The sequence below is a fragment of the Molossus molossus genome, unplaced genomic scaffold, assembly GCF_014108415.1.
Source record: "Molossus molossus isolate mMolMol1 unplaced genomic scaffold, mMolMol1.p scaffold_m16_p_7, whole genome shotgun sequence".
In the NCBI taxonomy this organism is placed as follows: domain Eukaryota; kingdom Metazoa; phylum Chordata; class Mammalia; order Chiroptera; family Molossidae; genus Molossus; species Molossus molossus.
In genome coordinates, this window is record NW_023425401.1 from 108,266,557 (window position 1) to 108,290,871 (window position 24,315).

General features: G+C 56.9%; 1 protein-coding gene across 1 annotated transcript; it reads left to right on the plus strand.

The window, feature by feature from the left end:
* The first annotated feature begins 608 nt into the window (after positions 1-608).
* ZNF775 (zinc finger protein 775) lies at positions 609-19,491 on the plus strand. The gene is made up of 3 exons (XM_036247174.1): positions 609-669; positions 10,952-11,023; positions 17,194-19,491. Exons 2-3 carry the CDS (start codon positions 10,993-10,995, stop codon positions 18,759-18,761), a joined length of 1,599 nt encoding a protein of 532 aa, XP_036103067.1. The 5' UTR covers positions 609-669; positions 10,952-10,992; the 3' UTR covers positions 18,762-19,491.
* The last annotated feature ends 4,824 nt before the right edge of the window (positions 19,492-24,315 follow it).

Genomic DNA, 24,315 nt, shown 5'->3' on the forward strand with positions numbered 1-24,315 from the left:
TGAAGGTTTCTGGGAACAGAAAGACCCTCCTTGGCCATCTGGACCCTGCCTCTATTCGCAGGTCGCTGTCTCTTGAGTTAGGTTGATGTCTGAGTCTGTAGAGACCCAGGGATCGCTTGTCACGCGCCCACGGCGTGCAGGGCCCCGCGGGTGCGGAGGGCGATTTCTCTCCTGTCACATGAGACACGCACGTCTCATCCTAACACCTGGTGTGCCGTGGTGCGGAGATCCACCACCATGCTACACCATGTTACATGCACCATGTTACATGCTAGTCGGAGCGGAGGGGATTCCCGTCCGTCACAGCTTGGCCTCACCCCTGCCCCTCCTCCCCTCGAAGCTGGGGACAGGGTCCGGTGCCCCAAGGCCAGCGCTCTAACAGTGCGCTGGGCCCCGCGAGGCCCCAGGGAAGCGAGGTCAGCCCGCCTACCTCGGCTATTGGCTCCTGAGAACAAAGGGGCCGCCCCGCGGGCTTCTCCGATAGGGCCAAGATGGTCATCTGAGCAGCGTAGCCAATCAGACGGCGGGGTGGCCCTGGGGACGGCTAGGCCCGCCAGCCAATCAGGGGCTCGCGCCCGTCCCCCTGCCCGGGGTCTGGCGGGGCCGGGAGCCCAGTGCCCAAGTCGCCCCGGGTGGCAGTTCCCGTTAACCTTAGCCTCAAAGTCAAAGGTATTTATTCCCGTCCCCTCCCTCCGAGCCCTTCTGAATCCCGGCGGGGAGGGGCGTGCGGAGGGACAGACCGTGCTGTGGGGCCGCGCCCGGCCCCCTTCTCCCGCGCCGCCTCCACCCATCCCCGGGCTGGAGGCGGCCTCGGGGTCCCTTGAGTCCCCGGCGCTCCGGCCTCGAACTTTCCCCACTTCCACTCAGCCCGTGGGGACGGGCCCATCGTGCGTGGGAGGGACTGCAGACGGGACACAGAGCCGGGAGGGGCGGGTGACAGCGGGAGGAACCGGGTGGAGAGCGCAGGACTGTCCTGATGTGCAGGAGCTGTGACAGTCTCCCAGGAAGACCCAGCTTCTGGAGGGCAGGAGCCCCAGTGCTCCCAGCAGAGTGACACGTGGGTGCCCAATAAATCATTAAATGAGTGGGGATACCGTTGGGGTGAGAACAATGAGAGGGAAGCCCCACAGAAATGGGAAGTGTGTGTGTAGGGGTCTCCCGGAAACCTCCATTCCAGGAAAATGGGCACAGGAGCCAAGATTTCAGTGGGGATGGGGTAGGGGCTGGGGGCTTCTTCCCCTGTAACGGTGGAGGACATTGCAATGATGTCCCCTGCAGCCCTTTGGGCAGAGCCTGGAGTTGGGTCTTGGTCAGCCAGAGCCTGGGTTGGGTGTGGTCAAAGCCCCAGAGGTTGGGGGTAGGGGGAGCACAGGGGTGGGAAACGTCTAGGCTGCTCTTTTAGGGTCCCTGTGTGCATCTGTAAAATGAAGAGATTGGAGGGTACTAGTCTCCAGGCAACTCTAAGGTTCTGTGATTCTGTAATCTGTTTTGGACTTAATTTTCTTTTATTTAAATGTTCCTTTATTAAAATTGTTATCTGGTTTGTCAGCACAGGGGACTTTGTGCTGGGTGCTGGAGAGAGATGTTTTCAGTCTTGTGGAGGCTGACGAAATATTATTATACCATGTGGATGATGTTGGGTGGGTGCACAGGTTAAACAGAAGAGCCCCCAACTGAGCCTGACATCCCCAAACCTTCCTCATCACAGTGATCCTTGATCCGGGCTGGACAGGGAAGAGCTGGGCAAGAGTATTCCAGGACTGGTCACAGACGTGCCATGACACGGCAAGGTCAGGGGGCTGCAGAGTGGGGCAGGTTGGGGTTCAGTGAGGAGAGGTGAGCAGAGGCCAGATTTTAAATGGTCTTGCCAAGACATTTTCAGCTGAGCCTGAAAGTGTTGAGGACCCACTGAAGTATTTTGAGCAAAGTAGAAACATGTCCAAATTGTAATTTTAGGAAAATTGCTTTGCGTTCTGGGTGGTGGATGGATTAGAGGGGCAAGATGAGCCATAAAACCGATGCAGTGTTCAGGGGAGAAGTGGTGAGGCTTGAACTAAGGCAGCGGCAGTAGGAGGTCTGGAGGCGTGAAGCATAGCCTGGGTTCCACTTAGTGACCTTGCACTGTGGGGTTTGTGCTCTGTGACAGCGGTGGTGGCATTTGGGAAATGAAGACCCATTGTTGCCCTGGCTGGTTTGGCTCAGCGGTTAGAGCATCAGCCCGCAGCCCAGAGAGTCCCGGGTTCAGTTCCCGCTAAGGGCACGTACCTCGGTTGCAGTTTGTTCCCGGCCCCGGTTGGGGTCATGTGGGTGGCAACCACTTGATGTGTCTCTCTCACATCCATGCTTCTCTCTCTCTCTTCCTCCCTCTCTCCCTCCCACTCTATCTGAAGATAAATGCAAAAAAAAAAAAAAAAAAAAAAAAGAGTCCTCGGGTGAGGATTAAAAAAAAATAAGACCCATTGTTACCCCTGGGAAGGCAAGTGAGGTCCAGAGCCAAGTGCAGAGCATGGTGGAGGTGGTCTGGCCCATGCATTGGCCCCTGGAGAGGGTTCAGCTGAGGACGCCAAGGTTTCCCAGGACCGAGTGGCCTGGAGGGAAGAGCATGGTCAGGGTGTGCAGAAGGAGGCATCTTTCTCTGAGGCAGAGAATGTCACCTCTGGGCCTCGCTTTCCTCATCTGACAAGGGAAACACTTCCTCCTTTTCCCAAGCTCCTTTCAATGCAACAAAGACTAGAAAAGTGTTTACAGATTGAAATGTGAGCAGTTAGTTTTGGTCCCTGGCCTTCAGATCAGGTGATGGGGATCCCAGGCCTTGGCAGGCTCCTGAGTCCTGGACTTGGGGTGGAGGAATGTGTGGGTGCTGCTCTCTCCTCTAAAAGGAGACTGGAATGCGGATGCCACAGATATGGGGCAGGTGTAGGGGCAGCGAGGTGGAGGTGGGACAGTCCCAGCAAAGGTATGCATGTAAGGAAAGTGGAGGCAGAAGTCCTGGAAGCAGGTGCCACAGAGGTTGGCTTGGAGTCGTATCAGGGACCTCCGGGAGGTGGGCAGGCATGGCTGTCTATTGACCTGGTTCCCAGCGAAGGCTGGTGGGTGCAAACTGAGGTCACTAAATGGGGCTCTTCCTACTGGGGAAACCCTGTAGCACAGTTCTTACAAGGTGAGGGGATGTGGCGACAGCAGTGACCTAAAACATTCATCTTGCACCTTGTGAACATTTTTCAGTCTTTTCAAACTCTCCCCCCATTTGATGTAACAATTCTACACACAGGAACAAGCATTCTTTGCATGTGCAGATGGGGAAACTGAGGCCCAGAGAAGAAAAGAGGCTGGCCCTAGGTCACATGGCTAACCAGAAACAAATCCCATCCCAAGCTTTAAGCCCCTCCACCCCATCCTGGGCCTCCTCCGTACGGCATGGTCTTTCTGTGGGAGGATGCATGGCCTGTCCTTCCCCCTTGCTCCTCACCTTTGTCTCCTCTCCTGGGACTGGGGACCACAGTGAAGATGCTGGAGTGAAGACGCTGGGAGGGCTTGGAAGAAGGGTCATGATGGGGGTGTACCAGGGCTGAGTGAGTGCTGAGGGAGGTGGTCTTGAGGGGCAGAGAGAAAGAGTGGGCAGGGACCCTGGAGGGGCTGGGGAGCCCTTGTGGGAGTCGTGGAAGGATGCTGGGCGTGGGGTGGAGTCCGGCCTTTAGGTGGAGGTGGTGCTCACCTGCCTGGCAGGACCTCTGGGCCTGCTTGTCTGTCTGTGGGCAGGGCCCAGGCGCACTTGCCCTGCATTTCTGAGAAGATCTTAAAGCCATTTAGTGATTGGTTTGTGTGTCCTCCTTGGTCCTAAACTCTGGGTGAGAGGAAGGTGTGAGGTCTGGTGGGTCCAGGGAGAGGAGACTGATGCCTGGAGAGGAGCTGACTGTCCAGTGGCTAGCCAGAGCAAACCCCAGGGGACGGGCCCCATGCTGGTGTGGCCTCCGTAGGGCTGGGAAACTAGGCTGTCCTGGTTCCCTCCCCCCAGCCAAGTGGGGGTGTGAGGCCACTGGGGCCCACCTGAGCTGAGCCTTTGAGTCTCAGGCCAGCAGGAGCTTCTAAGGTTTCCAGTTCAGGCACCCTGCCTGGCACTCAGGCCCCCAGCCCCGCTGCCCACTGGGTTAGGCACCCCACCGGGCCCAGAGGAGCACCTCCTCCCCGCCAAGGCCGAGCCAGCCTGGCTAGGGCTGTCCAGGGGCCAGTGGGCCGCCGTGGCCGCAGCACCTCTGGGAAGTACACCTCCGCACACTTGCCGCCTCTGGAAACGGCCCATGCCCTCGTCCTCCTGCGAGGCCAGCTCACCTGGCGGCAGAGTCCGGGTCACTGTGTGGACCCTGGGGTTTCCGAAGGTCCTGCAGCTGCTTGGAGTTAGTGTTTAGGAAGAGTGAGCGGCAGGAAGAGGGGGCGTTTGGAGATGATTTAGAAAATGTGGGCGTGGACTGTTCTCAGACCGCGGTAATGGGAGAGAAAAGACAGCCAGGTGTAGGGTTCAGAAGGTACAGTGTTTCCAGGCTGCTCAGCTGATGCTCCGGACCAACCCGTGGAATAGGTATTTTCAGTCACCTTCACCACCAGGAACCTGGGCTGGAGGCAAAGGGACTTGCCACGGACAGGTGGGCTGGAGCTGACTCCCAGCCTTCCCTTGGAGGGGAGACTGGGCTGAGGAGCCAGACCTGGGGGCTCAGGTTCACGGAAGCCGGGAAGGGCCTGTGGCCGCCTCCTGGGCTGGACTCCTGCAGGTCTGACTGGGGAGGGTCCCATGCTGCACTGGGCTTGCCGGCCAGAGCCTCATTCTCTTTCTAGGGCTTTCTGTCCCCCCAGCTCCCCCGCGCCAGCTGCAGCCTCACTGGCCTCATGCTGCCCCTCTCCCCAGCACAGGTGAGCCAGCAGGTGACTGTCCCCATCACACTACTTGTGATCTCTGCTAGCAGCTTCCTGGCTCACTGTGGGCGCTTCGCTCCCCTTCCCACTTCCTGCCTCCGAGTCCGTACCTTGGAGCCGTGGGCAGCTTGGGATGGTCAAGGCCACGTGCGCGCGGGGGGCGGGGCTCTGTGGCGGAGGTTGCGTCTGTTTCCGCCAGTGCGCTGTGCTGCCCTGGTTCACGGCGCGCTGGGTCTGTGGGTCTGTGGGTCTGTGGGTCTGTGGGTCTGTGGGTTGTGAATTCCTCGGTTTCCTGGACTTGGGCACACAGCTGTGCGGTGTTCTCATGTGTGCGTGTCTCTGTATTCGTGCACCTTTGGCCTTTGTCTTCTTAGCTGCGTTCGCTGTTAGACATGGATGTCTCTGGGTGTGTTTGTGTGTGATTTAGTGTCTAAAGTGTTTCTTCTCACGGCCTGTGATCGATTGTCTGTTTTAAATGCGACAGCCACTGATAATCACTGAAGTCATTTTCCCGGGCAGAGAGCACCGTGACTCCTCCTGAGGTGTTTGTTGTGATGGACTCCGGGCCAGTGGAACCCCTCCTCCGCTCTCCCTTCGTTTCATTCACTCCCACGTTCACAATGAACTGAGCACCTGGTGCAGGCCAGGCCCTTGCCCCAAGCAGCTCACGGTCTGTTGCAAGGCCACTGACAGCTCCGTGGACGTGGACGTGTAGCTCTCACCGCACATGGCTGTCGAGGACTCGAAATGTGGCCACTGTGGCTGAGAATCTGCATTTTTAGTTTAGTTTAGAGAAACTCAAATAACCACAGGTGGGTATAGAGCCCAGACTCCTGAGGACGAGGGTCCAGGAGTCCAGCTTGGTCCTGGCCGCAGTGCCACTAGCTGGGCATCCTCGAGCCAACAGCGTGGCTCTGTGACCAAAGGCTGCGCAGGGTGACGTGCGCCATGCTTGCTACGTGCTGGGCACACGGCCAGTGCTCAGCAGGTGGCACTTCTCCCTGTCCCTGTGGCGTCTTCCCATAGCCAGCTCGGCCTCGGTGACCAGGGAAGCCCCTCCACTTCCCTGGTACCTGCGGCAGAGCAGAACCCTGCACCGGGGAGCGTCTGAGACAACAGCCCGACAGTCAGGCCCGGTGCTCTGGGGGTCTGACCTGTGAGCTCTCCTGGCGGATCAGCTAGGAGAGGGCGAGCGGGCTGGCTGGCCGGAAACCGGGGCCACTGAGGAAGTAGGGCGGGGAGCGGGCCAGCCAGACCAGAGCACGTGCAGAGGATAGGGTGGGCCGGGTGGGCAAGGCACCGAGGGCCAGGTGGGTCACCCCGGCTGAGGGCTGGGGAGCATGCCAGCTCCAACAGGGTAGTGACTGAGGGGCAGAGGAAGGTCAGCTTGATGTGGTGTGGTACCTGGGGAAGATTGTCCCCTGGCCGTCCCCTGCCTGTGGCTTCCTGTGGGGACAGCCCTGGGTGGGGGCTCATGGCTGAGCAGGGCCTAGGAGCCGGGCCTTTGGCTGGGGTTCAGGGAGATGCCGCCCTCAGAGTCTCAGCTCCCGGTGCAGGGCATGTGCCAGTCCCTGCTCCACCTCCACTTCTTCCCATCTGGGGCCTGAGTCTGGAGGGATGTGCTTGGCCGGGGGAGAAGTTCCAGGGGTCTCGCTTGGGTGGCTGTGGGGAGGCGACACGTCCCTGTGCTGTGGCCTTTCTCCATCCCAGCTGCCGTCGCCCGCCTCCTGCCCCAAGTTTCTGCTAAGACCAAAGCTCCTTTGTTACCTTCCCTGTCCCAGCCCTCACCACCTGCCACAGGCCACAATTCCCGCTTTGTGTGGTCTGGCAGTTGCCATGGCAGCTGCCCCAGCCGGGGCCTTCCGGTTGAGGGGCTGTCATCCCAACTGCAGCCTGACCCCACGTGGGGAGGGTTGGTCCCGGAGCCGGGGGCTGGGAAGGGGATGGTGATCAGGGTCCTGTCCTGAGTCCTGCTCTCCACAGAACTTGCTGGTGGGCAGGGAAAGGACACTGGAGCCTGGGGTCAGGGCCGAGCGGCCTTCAGACCCGGGAGGGCACTGCCTCCTGGGTTCTGGCTGGGGCGTTTTGCCAGGCAGCCTGCTGGATGGACTCTGGGCATCTCTCAGGTGGCGCAAGACTGGCGGGTGGCAGAATAAGAGAGAAGGATGGAAAGGCAGTGCTTGGGCGGGTGGACCTGGCGGCCTGCTGACCTGGGGAGACGTGGCCACGAGGAGGGACTTTGCTGGGTTTGGCTCTCAGGCCCGCTGGCCCGTTTTCCAGACATCCCACCTGAGCACAGATGGGATGCTCAGTACCTCTGTGCCTCTCCTCCTACCCCTGCCCTCTCATTCTTTCTCCCCCTGGGGCCCACGAGGGTCCCTTCCTTTACTGTCCACGTCCGTCTTACCTGGACCACGCGCCCTTGTGAGCCTGGGTGTGATGAGACGGACGGACGGACCCAGGGATGCCGGAGGGGCCGCCTGGTGATTCAGCGAATTGTTCACCGAGAATTGAAGCTTTTCTGCCACCCGAGGCGATTTTTAGGTCCTAACACCTCTGGGAAGACACAGTGGGTCACGGAGGACAGACTTGATGGTCAAGGGGCCTCTCGTGTTGTGTTAGGGTTTTGTGAATGAGGCCAAGCCCCACCCTCCATCTTCAACCTGGACTGTGGCTCCAGCCCCCTGTCTGAGTTTCCCCGAGTTTAGGTGGCCTCCCTCTTCGCTGGTCCCCTGAGGTGGACATTGGTGAGAGGTGTGGGACACAGCCCATCAGGGCCCCTACCGTGGCCTTTCCTCCCTCTTCCCAGGACTCCCCTTTCTCCACACCACAGGCAGGTTTTCGTGTCGATGTACCGCACTAGGAGCACGCAGTACACCCTGCTGGGGAAGTAGAATTAAAAACAAAATCAGCCCGGCTGGTGTGGCTCAGTGGTTGAACTTTGACCTATGCACCAAGAGGTAGCTGGTTCCATTTTCCATCAGGGGCACATGCCCAGGTTTCTGGCTGATGCCCAGTAGGGGGCATATTCTCTCTCATTGATGTTTGTATCTCTCCCTTCCTCTTTCTAAACTCAATAAAGAAAAATATTTAAAAAACACACATCACCACCACCACCACCAAAAGAAACCCACCAAAATCGCCTGCCCACCCGGAAAAGCTCCTCGCAGAAGTTGGAGGGAAGCGACAGGTTTGCCTTCTTCACTACTGAGCACGCATCGCGCCCGCACGAGGGGCACACGCCAGGCAGCCCGCCAGGAGCTTGCCGAGACAGACGTCTCCCGTCACACTCATGTCCCCAGAGAAACTGCCACTCGTCCTCGGGTGAGGGGACTTGGCCATTTGCCACACAGAGTTCTTCCTGGGTGCACCTGGGAACCGGAGTAACCACCTGTGTTTGCTAAGGGCTGACCCAGAGGAAAACCACACCTCTCATGTCTTAGTGACTGGAGGTAGTTTTGCAGCTTGGAGCCAGGTGTCCACTCAGGTTAGGGTTCCACCCTCCCATGGGGACTGGGGGACAGGGCCCCATCTCCCTTGATACATCTCAAAGTGGTGGCTCCCAGGTCCCTGAGAGAGACAGTCCTAGGTTATAAAGCTGGCAAGAGGCTTATTTTGTTTTTAAAATGATTTACATACATCTCAAAGAGACAGAAGAAGAACTTCTTTTATTTATTTATTTATTTATTTATTTATTTATTTATTTATTTTTTATCCTCACCCGAGGATATTTTTCCATTTTTTGTACAGATAGAGTGGGAGGGAGAGAGAGAGAGAAACATCGACGTGAAGGGACACATCGAGTGGCTGCCACCCGCACGACCAACCAGGGCCGGGGACAAACTGCAACCGAAGTACGTGCCCTTAGCGGGAACCGAACCGGGTCTCTCCAGACCGCAGGCCGATGCTCTAACCGCTGAGCAAAACTGGCCAGGACAGAAGAAGAACTTCTTATTAGAAGTTTTCTAAAGGAATGCTCTGAGCCCGGCCGGTGTGACTCAGTGGGCGAGCGTTGTCCCACGCACCAAGAGGTCCCGGTTTGATTCCCGGTCAGGACACATGCCTGGGTTTTGGGCTGGATCCCAGTGGGGGGTGTGCAGGAGGCAGCCGACCGATGTTTCTCTCTCTCCCTTTCCCTCTAAAATCAATAGAAAACATATTTTAAACTAAAGAAAGAAATGCTCCTAAAGAAAGGGCAGGGTCGCTTTCCCTTTCTGCGTAGGGAAAAATATTTTTCTATATTTTAGATTCGTATTTACCCTTATCTCCTGCCCCCCTCCTTTACCTCTCTTGGCAAGGTCGAGATTCCCAGCCTGGGAAAGAGACCTTGGAAGGGGGGGACCCCTCAGAAGGGGGCTCTTGAGGGCCCCAGGTAGAGAGCAAGCCCAGATGGGGTCTGCGGTGACTGTCTGCGCCGAGGTGCCCTGGAGGAAGCCCCAGCTGGCGGCTAGCAAAGCCCCTGGGCAGCAGCTGCTGGAGCTGGGCTGAGAGCGCGGTACCCGCTGGGGCTCTTGAGTGTGGGGGCCGCCCTGGCCAGTTTGGCTCAGCAGTTGGAGCATCGGCCTGTGGACTGGAGAGTCCTGGGTTCGGTTCCTGCTAAGGGCATGTACCTCGGTTGCAGCTTGTCCCCGGCCCCGTTTGGGGTCGTGTGGGTGGCAACTAGTCGATGTTTCTCTTTCTCTCTCCCTCCTGCTCTATCTGAAGATAAATGAATAAATGTCCTTGAGTAACAATTAAAAAAAAGAGTGTGGGGGCTAAGGGGCACGGGCCTGTGAAACAGGGTTCCCGTCCATGGCACCCGGGTGGAGAGAATGAACCCCAGGCTGCCCGCAGTCCACCTCTGAGTGCCACACGCTGCCATCGGGTGTTCTCTGTGTGGGGGCTCTCCCGGATCCCTGGCCTTCCTCGGGGGCACGAAGAGTCCCTGTCCCCTGGCTGACGGGCTCTGAGCGGACGAGTGAGCAGCTCGGCAGGTGCAAACTGCCGTGGAGGGACGTGAGGCAGAGCTAGGCTGTGACTTGACCCAGAGTAGCCAGGGAAGGCCGCTCTGAGGAAGTGACCCCTGAAAGCGGTGAGGGGCATGCAGACCCCTGCGGCAGAAGCCCCCGTGCAGAGGGGCGGCCAGTGCGAAGCCCACGCTGCCCTGGCAGCATGGCCTGTCCCGGGGGTCGTGTTCCATCAGGACACGTTCTAACTTGAGCATTAAACAGCAAGGTGAGCCCCAGGCGGGTGGCCGAGTAGCCGGGCTGGGCCGTGTGTTCTCGCACGGGGCACTCCCTGGGAGGGTTTGGAGAGAGATGGGGACTTAGAGAGAGGAGGGCCATGACTTCGCAGGGACAGTTCTGCCTTCCAGGGTGTCTGCAAGACCTCTCAGGCCACTGACTCCTCTGAGTTTCTCCTGTGCAGCATCCTTCGCCCCCTGCCCGCCGCTGCAGAGAGCCTGGCCCGAGGCTGTGGTCTGGAAGCCAGAAGGCCTGGGATCTTGCCCCGCTCCACCCTTCAGCCACCGATGTGGCTTGGGGCATGTCAGTGGCCCTCTCGGACCTCAGGTTCCTCGTCATAAAATGGGAATTATGCCAGTTTCACCTGCCAGCCAGTATGTGTGCATTTTAAAAAGAACCCTGCAGCCCTGTCCGGTTTGGCTCAGCAGTTAGAACATCAGCCCACGGACCAGAGAGTCTCAGGTTCGGTTCCCGCTAAGGGCACGTACCTCGGTTGCAGTTTGTCCCTGGCCCCGGTTGGGGTCGTGTGGGTGGCAGTCGATGTGTCTCTCTCACATTGATGTTTCTCTCTCTCTCTCTCTCTCTCTCTCTCTCTCTTTCTCTCTTCCACCCTCTTGCCCTCCTGCTCTATCTGAAGATAAGTGCAAAAAGAGAAAAAAAAGTCCTCGGGTGAGGATAAGAAAAAAAAATTTAAAACCCTGCACATTTCAGCTGATGTAGATAGAAAAACTCTAGAGAAAGGAACGCGTTCTGTGGGGCAGCAGGACCCTGCGTCCCTGTCCTGCAGGCCGACTGTCTCCTTTGCTCCATCTCACCCACAGGGGGAGCCGCAGCGCCGTGCTGATGACGCGGGGCCTCCAGGATGGAGCGCGGCCCGGCTGGCGCCAGCCCAGGTAAGACAGAAGACGGGAAGAGTCCAGCCAGCCTCGGCCCCTCCCCGCGTGTGTCCCTCCGAAGCCCAGGGAGTTGCTGCCCTCACGGCAGCTTAGAGGATGTCAAGTTGTAGGACATTGAAGGTCGTCAGAGAATGGAACAAAGGCAGACTGCGGGAGCTAAGAAGATGACAAAGGGCAGCCCCATGACTGGGCAGGCAAAGGAACACACACACACACACACACACACATACACACACGCGCGCGCAAGAGAGAGAGAGCGAGGTATTTGGTAAGTGCTAGAACATGCCAATCAAACTTGAACCAGCTCTCTGGGTAGGATGAGGGGTTCAAACAGGCCACAGGTCCCGGGGTCCCTCCGAGATGGCGGTCCGTATCAGACCTGCTTAGGGCCGTGGTGAGGAAACGCGGTCAGGCTTGGTGTCGCCCCGGCAGGTGCTGCTGTGAGTGGGAAGTGTCCCGTAGAGTCACTGCTTCTGAGGTGGAGCAGCCCCTGGTGTCCGAGAGCAGCTCTCTGGCCTGGCTTCTGTCACAGCCCTGGCGGGTGTGGCTGCCCTTCACCCGGGTAGCCAGCTGCACAGTGGCCCTGGTCTGGGACAGGGCGTAGGTCTGTCCCTGGGAACCGTGCCGCGGCACTGACACAGTGACTTTGGCGGGTTCCTTTGTCTCCCTACTCCTCCAGGGGAGTTGCCCCTCAACTCCAGACCCCTTCCCTCCCTTGATAATCATTGCAGCGGACCTGAGACAGAGACACGGATCAGGCAAAAGGGTGAAAAAAGGAAACAAATCAGCCAGCTGAAAGGAGGCAACTTGCTCTAGGGACCCCACACTGGCGCTGGGTCCCGATGCAGACATCAGTACTTCCCCGTCTGTCCCTACCCCCCACCCATGCAGGCTGTCACTTTGAATGCTGAGAACACTCATGTGTGTGTGTGTGTGTGAGAGAGAGAGAGAGAGAGAAAGAGAGACAGACAGACAGAGTGTGAGAGGGGTATGCTGACATTACCATAACTGCAGTAAAATCTAGGGCAGATGATTGCAGACATTGTAGCAGAAGGATTTTCCCCCCAGGAAAACTCAGAAGCAGAACCCTAATTCCTACGTGAAAGGTGGAGTCTGCCAGGGCCCCCTCTCCACTCTCCAGCGGCTTCCGTGGAGCCCTGTGCTCTTAGGGCAGAGGTGGAAACACCAGCCTAGAGCCTGGGGGCGCCCTTGGGCTGTAGCCATGTCTCCATGCTGGCTCTGGGGTCTCTATGCTGGCTCTGGGGTCACCAGGCTGGCTCTGGGGTCTCCGTGCCCGCTCTGGGGTCTCCATGCCGGCTCTGGGGTCACCAGGCCAGCTCTGGAGTCTCCGTGCCCACTCTGGGGTCACCAGGCCAGCTCTGGAGTCTCCGTGCCCACTCTGGGGTCACCAGGCCAGCTCTGGAGTCTCCGTGCCTGCTCTGGGGTCTCTGTGCCCGCTCTGGGGTCACCAGGCTGGCTCTGGGGTCACCAGGTTGGCTCTGGAGTCTCCGTGCCTGCTCTGGGGTCACCAGGCTGGCTTTGGGGTCTCCGTGCCTGCTCTGGGGTCTCCAGGCTGGCTCTGGGGTCTCCGTGCCTGCTCTGGGGTCTCCAGGCTGGCTCTGGGGTCTCCGTGCCCACTTTGGGGTCTCTGCTGGCTCCCACTGCCCGCTAGCCAGGCTTAGGGAGTGACTCTTTCTAGATGGCCAAAGTTTTGAGATGATTGAGAGCCTACCCCTTTTAAGCACTTTTCCCCTTTTTTTTGTTAATTTTATGCTTTTTAAAAAAATTGTGGTGAAATAGACATAATATGAAATTTACCATTTTAACCATTTTAAATCACAATTCAGTGGCATTAAGTACATTCACATTGTTGTACAATCACCACCATTATCTATTTCCAGAACATTTTTTTTTATCCCCTAGAAGCTCTGTACTCATTAAACAATAGCTCCCCATTTAAAACATTTCTACTTCATCTGAACCATTTAGAATGATTTTAAATGATCCTTTTTATGGTGATTGTGGAGCAGTGCCTTTGTTTCAGAACAGGCCTGTTTCCTGTGTCAGTTAATACCTGATCCCCAAGGGCAAGTGCCCCGTGATCACTGAAGTCCCAGATCCACGCACACCGTCCCTGAGCTCCAGGGTCTCCTCAGGGAACCCAGCAACTCACATCCATCTTTTCCAGATGTCATGTAGTTGGAATCATACAGTACGGAGCCTTTCCAGGTTGGCTTCTTTCCCTTAGGAATGTGCTTTGAACATTCCTCCATGTCTTCTCTTGGCTTGACACCTCATTTCTTTTTAGTGCTGAGTAATATTCCATTGTCTGATGAGCCACAGTTTATTTCTCCATTCACCTGCCAAGGGATGTCTTGGTTTCCTTTAAGTTTTAACAATTGTGAATAAAGCTGCTGTAAACATCTGTGTGCAGGTTTTTGTGTGGACGTAAGTTTTCACCTCCTTTGGGTAAATACCAGGTTGCACGATTGTTGGGTCACATGGTGAGAGGATGTTTGATGTGGGGAGAAACCGCCAAGCTGTCTTGCAGAGTGGCTGCACCGTGCTGCATTCCCACCAGCAAATGCATGAGAGCTCCTGTTGCTCCTCGTCCTTGCCTGCTTTTAGTGTTGTCGGTGTTTTGGATTTTAGCCACTCTACTAGGTGTGTGGCGGTAGTATTTTAGCTTTTAATGCTGTAGAAGCCAAAATCTTCCTTTGTCATTTTTAGAATTTTCTGGATGATTTATGCAAGTTGTAAATTTTCTAATTTACTTCATCAGGATTACACTGAATTTAAACCTTGTTTTCAAGTGAAGGACATCTTTCCTTCTCATCTAGAACTTTTTCTTTATCCCTTCAATAAAGTGTAATAGTTTTATTTTTTTTATTTTTTTATCCTCACCCAAGGACATTTTTGCACTTATCTTCAGATAGAGTGGGAGGGAGGGAGGGAAGAGAGAGAGAGAGAGAAACATTGACGTGAGAGAGACACATTGAGTGGTCGCCACCCACACAACCCCATCTGGGGCTGGGGACAAACTGCAGTCGAGGTAACGTGCCCTTAGTGGGAACCAAACCCGTGACTCTCCGGTCCACGGGCTGATGCTCTAACCACTGAGCAACCAGCCAGGGCAATAGTTTTCTTTATATAAGTTTTGCATATATAGTAGATTTACTACCAGTTATTTTATAGCTTTATTGCCATTTTATGAAGTGTCATATGTTTCTGTAGCTGACAATCTTGCTGAAACTCTTATTTCTGATACTCTCTCAGTAGGTTCTCTTGCACGTACTAGGTTAATAATTATCAGCAAATGATAGTTTCCCCTTTATAATATTTATTTATTTTTGTTAATCCTCACTTGATATTTTTTTCCATTGATCCTCAGAGAGAGTAGAAGGGAGGAAGGGGGGAAAGAGGGAGGGAGGGAGGGAGGGAGGGAGGGAGAGGAACATCGATTGGTTTCCTTCTGCACTACCCCGACTGGGGCCAGGGATTGAACCTGCAACCCAGGTACATGCCCTTGACCCGAAGTCGAACCCACAGCTCTTCAATGAGGGCTCTAACCACTGAGAAACACTGGTCAGGGCAATCATTCCTTTTTTTTTAATCCTTAACCGAGGACATTTTTCCATTTTTTGTACAGACAGAGTGGAGGGAGAGAGAGGAAGAGAGAGAGAGAAACATCGATGTGAAAGGGACAACATCGAGTGGCTGCCACCCGCACGACCAACCAGGGCCGGGGACAAACTGCAACCGAGGTACATGCCCTTAGCGGGAACCAAACCCGGGTCTCTCTGGACCGCAGGCGGACGCTCTAACCGCTGAGCCAAACCGGCCAGGGCCAATCATTCCTTTTTAATGTTTATGTATTTTTCTTTTTTCCCCATACGCTGTGACTAGTTTCTCAGGGACCATGTTGAAGAGGAGCAGTGACAGTGGCATTCTCTTGTTGCTAACTCGAGTGGGCTCCTACTCTTTGGTCTTTGGTTATAACCTTTGCTGCAATTTCTAGTTTAGCTCCATTGTCAATCTAAGAACGTTTCATGTTCCTACTTTGCTGAGAGCCAGCCTGCCTGCCTTCCCCTCCCCGCCTTCCTCCTCCTCCCATCTCTCCCTCCAGAGATGCTGTTGAATTTTGTTATATGACTTCTTTTGCACCTATTGAGATAGGATAAGCTTTTCCTCCTTTTAAAATGTAATGCCATGAATGATATTGAGCCATCTCTGCTTGTCTGGGGAACATGCAGCAAGGTCATGCTGTGCTGTTCTACTACTTCTGGGGTTGCTGTGTTAATGATTTTGTGTTTGTTCTTTGCATCTACTTTCCAAGAACGATAAACCTATGTTCTTCTGCCTACCTCACCCCTGTCTTATTTGGACACTGGATCATGCTAGCTTGTGGGCGCCTTCCCTTCCGCCCCTAGTCACTTCCCTTGAAGTGTTAGTAGAAGCTGTTCGGATAGGTGAGTGGCCTGTTGCCCGTTTTCAAGGTAGAACCTGAGCTCTCTTTTCATCTCTTCTGTTTAGACAGACATGTTTTCTACTCACCCTTGAATTGGTTTTGTTAATTTCTATCATTGCACAAAACCACCCACTGTTAATATCGGAACCTGTTCTTTAGGGCTTCTCCTCCCTTCTCTGTTCACAACTGTTTCATTTTACCGACTCTTTAAAAAAACAACAACAGCCCTGGCCAGTTTGGCTCAGCGGTTAGAGCGTCAGCCTGCGGTCCAGAGGGACCCGGGTTTGTTTCCCGCTAAGGGCATGTACCTCGGTTGCAGTTTGTCCCCGGCCCTGGGTCGTGTGGGTGGCAGCCACTCGATGTGTCCCTTTCACGTCGATGTTTCTCTCTCTCTCTCCATTCCTCTCTCTCCCTCCCACTCTACCTGAACAAAAAATGGAAAAATGTCCTTGGGTGAGGATTAAAAAAAATAATAATAAAATAAAAAATAAAAAAACAACAATATTTTTTTCTTTATTGATAGAGAGACAGAGGAAGGGAGAGGGAGAAGGAGAGGGAGAGGGAGATGGAAACATCAATGAGAGAGAACATCGACTGGCTGCCTCCTGCATGCCCCCCACTGGGGATCAGGCCCACAACCTGGGCATGTGACTTGCCTGGGAATTGAATCAGCAACCTCTTGGTGCATGGGTCGACGCTCAACCACTGAGCCACACCAGCTGGGCTCATTTTACCAACTGTATGGAATGTAAACTTGGTACTGAAGTGTAGCACAGGGAGGTGCATAGGTTGTGATCTCTGTAAAGTCAATGACAGGAGCACTCCGGGGTAACCTGCACCCAGGTCAAGAAAGACCATTGCCATGACCCAGAACTCTCTCCTGTCCCCTTCCAATCACTGCGCCCTCTAGAAGGGTGGCCTTATCCTGGCTTCTAACTCATTGGTCAGTTCTGCCAGCTTTTGAACTTCATGTAAATGGAGTCATGAAGTCTGTACTTGGTGTCTGTGGCAGATCTTGTCCATCAGGCTGATGTCCATAAGCCACAGGCGAAAGCACCCCTCGAGACCTGAGCAGCCCCGTGTGCAGGACTCTCAGGAGTAAAGGGGACTAGGTTTAGTACGAGGACAAAATGACACCTGTTCTGGGTGCTGAGACCTTTCTGGCTGACTTTCTTGTGCCTGGTTTTGTTGAAGAAAAGTGAGGGTACTGAATGGCCAAGGACAAGCAGGTGAGGCACTCACACGGTGGCTGCCGCCCTGGACAGGGCCCAGCAGTGACGTGGGCCTTGGTCACCCAGCCACTGAGAGACTGGAACAGACTTCCTTAGCAAGCTCCCAGTACATGACCTTTAGAAAAAAGACGTTTGAACTTGGCCATGTTCTGCTGGCTGTCCAGGTGGGAAGACCTCACTGGATTGGTGTCCCCTGGGCCTCCAGGGAGGGCAGAGGGCAGCTGGTGTTTCCCTGGCACAGCAGCTTCCCCTGGCTTTCCTTCTTGCATCTTTCCCTCTGCCGTCTCCAGACCCCAACCTGCCCCTCCTGTGTGTCCTTCCTTCCCCTACTCTCTGTCCTGTCCCCGGTCCTCTTCCCCCTTTCGCCTCTCTCCCCTGTCTTGTCTGCCGCGTTCTGATCTCCACATCTTCTCCCTCACTCCCCGCAATGACTGACTCCCGGTCCTCTGTCCCTTTGCCCCTGGTAGGAGATGGGCTGGTGATGAACGTCAAGCAAGAGAAGCCAGAGTGGCTGCTGCAGACCCTGGCGCCGCTGGCCGCACTTTCCAAGAAGGACAAGGAAAACATTTTCCAGCAGCCCCTGGGCCTCCCGCCATGCCAGACCCTGGGGAAGCCCCGATCCTTGGGCGGACTGGAGGAGACTGAGAAGGACGCGGGGCTGGCAGGCCCGGTTCCAGGGGCAGCCCCCGGCCCCCTGAGGCCCTCCGTCTCTCCCGGTGAGGGTCATTTCATGTGCCTGGACTGCGGGAAGAGGTTCAGCTGGTGGTCGTCCCTGAAGACGCACCGGCGCACCCACACCGGGGAGAAGCCATACCTGTGTGGCCACTGCGGCAAGAGCTTCAGCCAGAAGCCCAACCTGGCGCGCCACCAGCAGCAGCACACGGGCGAGAGGCCCTTCTGCTGCCCCGAGTGCGCCAGGCGCTTCAGCCAGAAGCAGCACCTGCTCAAACACCAGAAGACGCACTCTCGGCCCGCCACCTTCCCGTGCCCCGAGTGCCAGCGCTGCTTCCGCCACCAGGTGGGCCTCCGCGTCCACCAGCGCGCGCACGCCCGGGACCGCCAGGGCGCCCGCGCCGGGCTCTTCGAGTTGCTCCGGGAAGCTGCGGCCTGCCGGGGCTGTCGCCTGCGGCCGGGGCCGCCGTGGGGGCTCCCGGAGCGGGCCTGGCTGGGGCTCTGCCAAGACTGGTGGCGCCTGGCGGGGGCCCGGCCTGCTGTCCCCGCCGCCGCCGCCACGGGGCCCGGCGAGCAGCGCCAGTTCATCTGCAGCGAGTGCGGCAAGAGCTTCACGTGGTGGTCGTCGCTGAACATCCACCGGCGCATCCACACGGGCGAGCGGCCCTACTCCTGCCCCGAGTGCGGCCGCCGCTTCAGCCAGAAGCCCAACCTCACGCGGCACCTGCGCAACCACACGGGCGAGCGCCCGCACCCCTGCCCGCACTGCGGCCGCAGCTTCCGCCAGAAGCAGCACCTGCTCAAGCACCAGCGTACGCACCTGCCAGGCGCCCGGGGGGCACGCTGCCCCAGCTGCGGCCAGAGCTGCCCCAGCCGTGCGGCGCTGCGGGCCCACCAGCGCGCGCACGCCGGCGCCACCACTGCCCAGCTGCGGCGCCCCGGGTGCTCCGAGCCGCGCGCCCAGGCCCCGCCGCGCCGGTCGGCGCCACCGCGCAGCCCCCCGGCGGCCGGGGGATGCGGGGACGTGCGGTGGGGCGGCGCGCGGGAGAGCCTGGGGGGGCCGGGGGAGCAGCGGCAGTTCATCTGCAGCGAGTGCGGCAAGAGCTTCTCCTGGTGGTCGGCGCTCACCATCCACCGGCGCATCCACACGGGCGAGCGGCCCTACTCCTGCCCCGAGTGCGGCCGCCGCTTCAGCCAGAAGCCCAACCTCACGCGGCACCGGCGCAACCACACGGGCGAGCGGCCCTACCTGTGCGCCGCCTGCGGCCGCGGCTTCAGCCAGAAGCAGCACCTGCTCAAGCACCAGCGCGTGCACCTGGGAGCCCTGGCGCCCGCCTCCAGCGTCAAGGGAGAGGCGCTGTAGTGCCCCTGGACGGACCCAAGCGGATCGCGGGGGGGTGTTTGCGGGCTGCCTGTGGGGAATGGCCCGAATGGTGGCTGTTAGAACCCTAGGGGTAAGACCCTGTCAAAAGGCTCTGAGGGCCGGAGAACAGAATTCCAGAAGGATCCCAAAGTGGGACCACAAAAGGTCCAGTAGGCTGAGGGAGGAGGTGGGATCAGACATTCCTCACCCTGGAGCCCGGATGTGTCCGGATGCATCCAGCTGAATACTTCCTCCCCGGGCACCCAGGCACCGGGTGAGGGCCTGTGGGGCTCTGGGGGAGGCTCCCTGGTGTGAAGCGGCCTGCACAGCTCAGCTGTAGCACGGGCCTGTCGCACTCGGGCTGCACTTTAGGATGGCCAGGGCCTGTTCAGTGCGAGTCCACAGACCGAGCGATACCAAGGCTCAAAGCGAGAAGTTTGGCTAGTGAGGGGCGAGCATATTCCCAGCGCCAAGAGCAGAGCCCAGAACTTAATGGCCATTCAATACATAGTCTGGGCAGGAGTGAGTGATTCTGTGGTCCTTCTCAACCTCGAGTGCCCCACTGTGCAGGGAGCTGTTAATGCTGGCCTGACCCTAGGACTGGTATGTGATGGTCAGGGGCTGGGGCACAAAGGGGGTGGTCTCAGCTGAGGTTTGGTGGCTCAGGGAGGTTCCTGCAGCAGGGAAGAGCCAAATGTGCTGGTCCTGCTCCAGGACCGGCTGCCTGATGACGGGCTGTCACTGACTTGGCTCCTTACCATGCAGTGTGGCTGAAGAGAAAAATGAAGGATTGACGATCTCACATGGTGTCATTGTCTTTTTAACGCATCTCTTCCCGATCTCTGGGTCTGTGTGTGCTCTGAGGGTTCCATTTGCCCCAGGACAGGGAGCTTTGGCCATGAGCAGAGACAGTCCCCATGCCCAGTTCTCTTTTCCTCTCTTCCAACACAGTTTATCTTTTCCCACATACTCCACTTAACCTGGAGCCCCCAAAGGTCACTCCTCACGCTTTTCCAAAGCAGGGTCAGCTGGAGCCCTGGTTCTGACAACAAAACCCAGGGTTCCAGCCCAGGTGTAGCCTGGAGCTGTGTCTTCGCACAGGGGGGAGGGAATTGTAGAGAAGGGTGGGTGTTGGGGTGCCAGGGTTAGATAGGTGGGAGGAAAAGGGGGGGCCTAGCTGATTCTGTAGGAGGACACACTGTCTACCTGCCTCCCAGGGGCTATCGGGGTGGGGGTCTCTGAACTCAGAGATGTGCATCCTTCCCTACAAGCTGCTGCGTCCACCTTGGCTTCTGGTCACCCCTCTTTCCAGGTTTTGTTTAATCCCTTTCATCTGTTAGGGGTTCTAATGGAGTATCACAAAAAGACCTGTGGAGGTGATGAGTCAGCTTAACTGGGGAACACAATGCTGGTAATGGTTAATGTTCAGCCAGGGCTCTGACTTGTGGTCCAGGTCTTTGATCACAAACCACGCTGCATGAAATCTCACGATTGGGCAGGGTGTGCCATCGGAGAGTTCAACTCTCAGGACCAGCCAGAAGCCACATCAGAAGGGTTTTCCCGGGCCCCCTCTCTGACCCAACCAGTCCTAGGTGTTCCCCTGTCTCCCTGTAATGCCTGCCTGGCTCCTCCCCCTAGCCAGTAGGTTTGGATCTCATCACAACCTACTTCAACTATGGGGAAGTCTCAAGAGTCATGTGCTTCTTCCTCTCTGCCACTTAGAAAATCCTGAGACCAACTCGAGTAAGGCCACCTCCTCCAGGAAGGCATCCCAGAGTACCATGCCTGTGTTGGAGAGCCACTGCCTGCACGGACAGACCTGCAGAAACACAGCGGCCCATGGGGTCAGGTGCCTGAGGGGCAGGGCCGGCAGACACTGCAGACAGGCAGGGGAGTTTTTGTACCATAGTTTGTGTTCTTTCCCACAAATGACCCATGTTCAGTGATCAGATCAAACAGCTGTGTTGGTAAGACTTGGGGTTCATAAGCCCTAATTGCAGATTTTCCCCTCTGAGCAAACTCACGAGAATACCTGCTCACTGGCCCCGGGTGACGGATTCTCTCACAAACGGGTGCTTCCGGTCACAGTGGGGACCAAGTCCATCAGAGTGAAGAATTACTGAGGTGCATACCCCATTGACCTGGTCAGGGGACGGCCAAGCGCTGACCCACTAATCAAGCCTCCTGTGCGACAGGCACTGCATCAGACTTCAGGGATGCTGTGATGAATAAACCACTGTGTCAGGCTCGGGCTGCCCACTGGGGGCTTAAATAACAGTCTGGAGGCTGGGAAGTCCAAGATTGAGGTGCTGGCCGGCTTGGTTCCCAGTGAGGGCTTGTTTCCTGCCTTGCAAACAACACCTTTCTCTGTGTCCTCACATGGTGGTGGTAGGGGGGTGGGAGGGAGAAGGAGCCCAAGACAGTGCTCTGGTCTCTTCCTCTTCTTATGGAGACACTAAAATCAGGAGCAGCCTACCCTCACGACCTCACCCACACCTAACTGCCTCCCAAAGGCCTTGCCTCCAAACGCCATCGCATTGGGGGTCAGGGCTTCAAAATGTGGATTTGGAAGGACACGAGCCAGTCAATAGCAACCACAGTCTCTGCCCTTGAGTTCGCAGACCTTCACGGAAAATTGCTTGGAACACAGCTTGGAACGATCTATACAGTCAGCTCTTTGAAGCTCACAACCGAGTGGGAAAACAAAGGTGTGCTGAATCCCAATCTGCAGTCAGCACAAGGTGCTCTGGAGAGGGAGGCGGTGATCACCATCCACCCCGTGGAGATGGGAGGAGTTGGTCATGGGAAGTGGTTGCCCAGGTGAGCAAAGCCCTGGGGATGCAGGCAGAGCAGGAGCTGGGGGATGGCCAGGCTGGTATCTGTGAGAGCAGCAGTCTGGAGCTGTCCAGGGGAGCACATGGGTGATGGTTGTCCATCTGGTGTACCCCCGGGGGGTGGGGTGGGGGACACAGTGCAGGGCTCCACTACCCCTAGGGGGTGGGGCATGGGCCATCTGTCTTTTTGGACCCTATGGCTGTGAGCAGCCCAGGCCTTTGTTAGGGACCAGAGTCTGGCTGTCACACGAGTCTTGAGGAGTGGTGGTGATCACCACGCTGGCTGCTGGCTCGCCTGTAGGAAGAAGCATGGCTGTGTTAAGCAGAATGTTTTCACATCGCCATTCTATTGTGTTCACCAGAGCACGTGAGAATGGCGGAGGGGGCAACGTGGGAGGGATGCGTGTGTGAAGCCACAGGAACGAGGTGGGAATCAGGCAGTGGCAGAGCAGAGAATGGAGGCCCTCGGCTTTCCCACTGAGATGGGATGAGTTTCAGGGGATCTTGTCGCCCCCTCCCCCGCCCCGGCTGCGTTCCTTTCCTTTCTGTTTTAGCTCAGATTACCTAGAAAATGCTGCTAAATATATGGGCGACATCCTCAGGTATATTATTGATTTTGCTTTTGAAAACCTGGCCATTTATAAGTGTCCCCATTTTTCCTGTAGCCTGCAGAAGAGATGACAGCTGGTGGCTCTAGCAGGTGACAACTTTTGCAACCAAAGCTGGAGCTGGGAGGTGTGTCTGTCCCACGGGCAGAGCTGCAGTGCCCGGCGGAGGGTGGGCGGGCTGGCGTCACTGGTTGGGTGTCAGTGCCATGGGAACTCTACCCTTGGCCCTGGGTGCGTCTGTCCTGCTGGATTTATTTCTTAGGGCTGCCCAGAATCCCCTCCCTGTGGCTTCTATTTGAAATACCAATCTCCTTGGGATGTCTAACTCATGACATCCCACGAGCCTCAGTCAGGTGCCTCTGAGCAGCACGGATGGTTCCTCGAAAGGCTGAGAGTGACCCGGGGGGACCTTCTGGGATAGACAGTCCATGGAGGAAGCTGGGAAAACTGACCTTCTGGCCTAGTGTTGGGAGTAGGGATGGATTGTACCACCAGGTGGACACCACCTGCAATCCTCCAGCTCCTAGGCTCTCAGGGCCCAGGGGGGACCTCATGAGGCTGGGACAGTGCCACCTGGCCAGCCACATCACTGTCTGCTGTGAGGAGCCCTGCCTTGCGGAACCCCAACTGCCTGGGCCTTGCGGAATCCCAACTGCTCCTGGACCAGCTACAGAGGGGCCGCGGAGAAAAAGGCTAGTCGATGTCCCTCTAGCACTTTTAACTTTAAAAAGTCACTTTCCCTTCTGGGCTCAGTTCCTTTATCTATGACATGCAAATTCTGAGGCTTTTTCTCGCTCTGGACGAGATCGTTACTTCTAATGCCAGTCATCACACCAGGTTTCTGTTTTGGGGTTCAGGTACCAGAGTGGGCGGGGGAGAGTCTGCTGGGTGGTGAGCCTGCCTTCCAACCTGTGCTCTGCCACTCTGAGCTTTGGGTCTCGGCTGTGGGGGAGCCACTCTGTGCTTCAGTTTGATTTTATTTTCCCATCTATAAACTGGGATAATAACACCTGTAACAGCTGTATAACCTTGACGGCCCAGGGTTATTAGAAGGCTCCCACAGGGTAATACATGGGAAAGGGCTTTGTAAAAAGATAAGTAATGTATAAGTAAGGCGTATTATTATGAAATGGCAGTTGGAAACTGGAATCAGCCCAGCCCTGTCCACACCTGGGTGTTATACCGGGTCTTTGATGAGATATCGGAGGGCTCACTTCTGAGGAGGAGGGGACCAGGGGTGTAATTTCTTCTTCCATCCCTGCAGTCATCCTAGCGGCACACACACCGCGGACGTACAGGAGGGTAGGCTTTGGCAAAGCTGGCAGCTGCCCCTCCCACTGCCGGCTCCCACCCAGGACCCCCCACCCCAAAGGCTGCCTTCACCCCTTAATCTCCTGCAAGGGAAGCATTTGCTTTGTGCCTCCAGTCCCTCGACCCTTTTCTAGGCGCTGGGGCAGGTCCGTGGGCCTGGCGAGGGCAGCCCTGCCTCTGCATGAGGCGCCGGCTGAACTGGGCCTCAGGGATCCTGGAAAGGGATGGCTGGGAGAGGGGGACCGGTGGGCTTGGGGTGACCTGCCGAGAACCAGCCTCAACCTAGTTCCCCACCCTGGGCGGCGGGCGCAGGGCTCAGTGCCCTCCTTCTTCCGCCCGCCGGGTTGTTGGAGAGTTAGACCTCCCAGCCTCACGGGGCTGCTGTGCGGCTGCAGCGACATTGGCGACTGCGGCGCTGCGGAGGAGACAGAGGGCCCCGGAGGCGGCGCCATGTGAGTCCCGGGCCGGCTGGGGCTGGGGCGGCAGCGGGAGATTACCGTATTTATCTAGGCCGGTGCCGGACCCTGGGGGGCGGGTCACTGCGGGCGCGCTACCGTAATTGCTGGGAGCTGCGCAGACCCTTTCTAGGAGGGGGAGCTCTGCGACTTAATTACGTATTTATCCAGGGTTTCGTGATTCCCCCGGGAGTGCTGCGGGAGCAGGGGGTGCGGGGTGCGTGGCGTTCTTTCCCTAAGGGAGTCGGGCCTTTCAGTGGGGTGGGATGGGTTGCAGTAGCAGGACGAGAGCCCACGTATTTTCATAGGGGTGGGGTTGCGACGCAGAGTTTACCGTATTTCACTA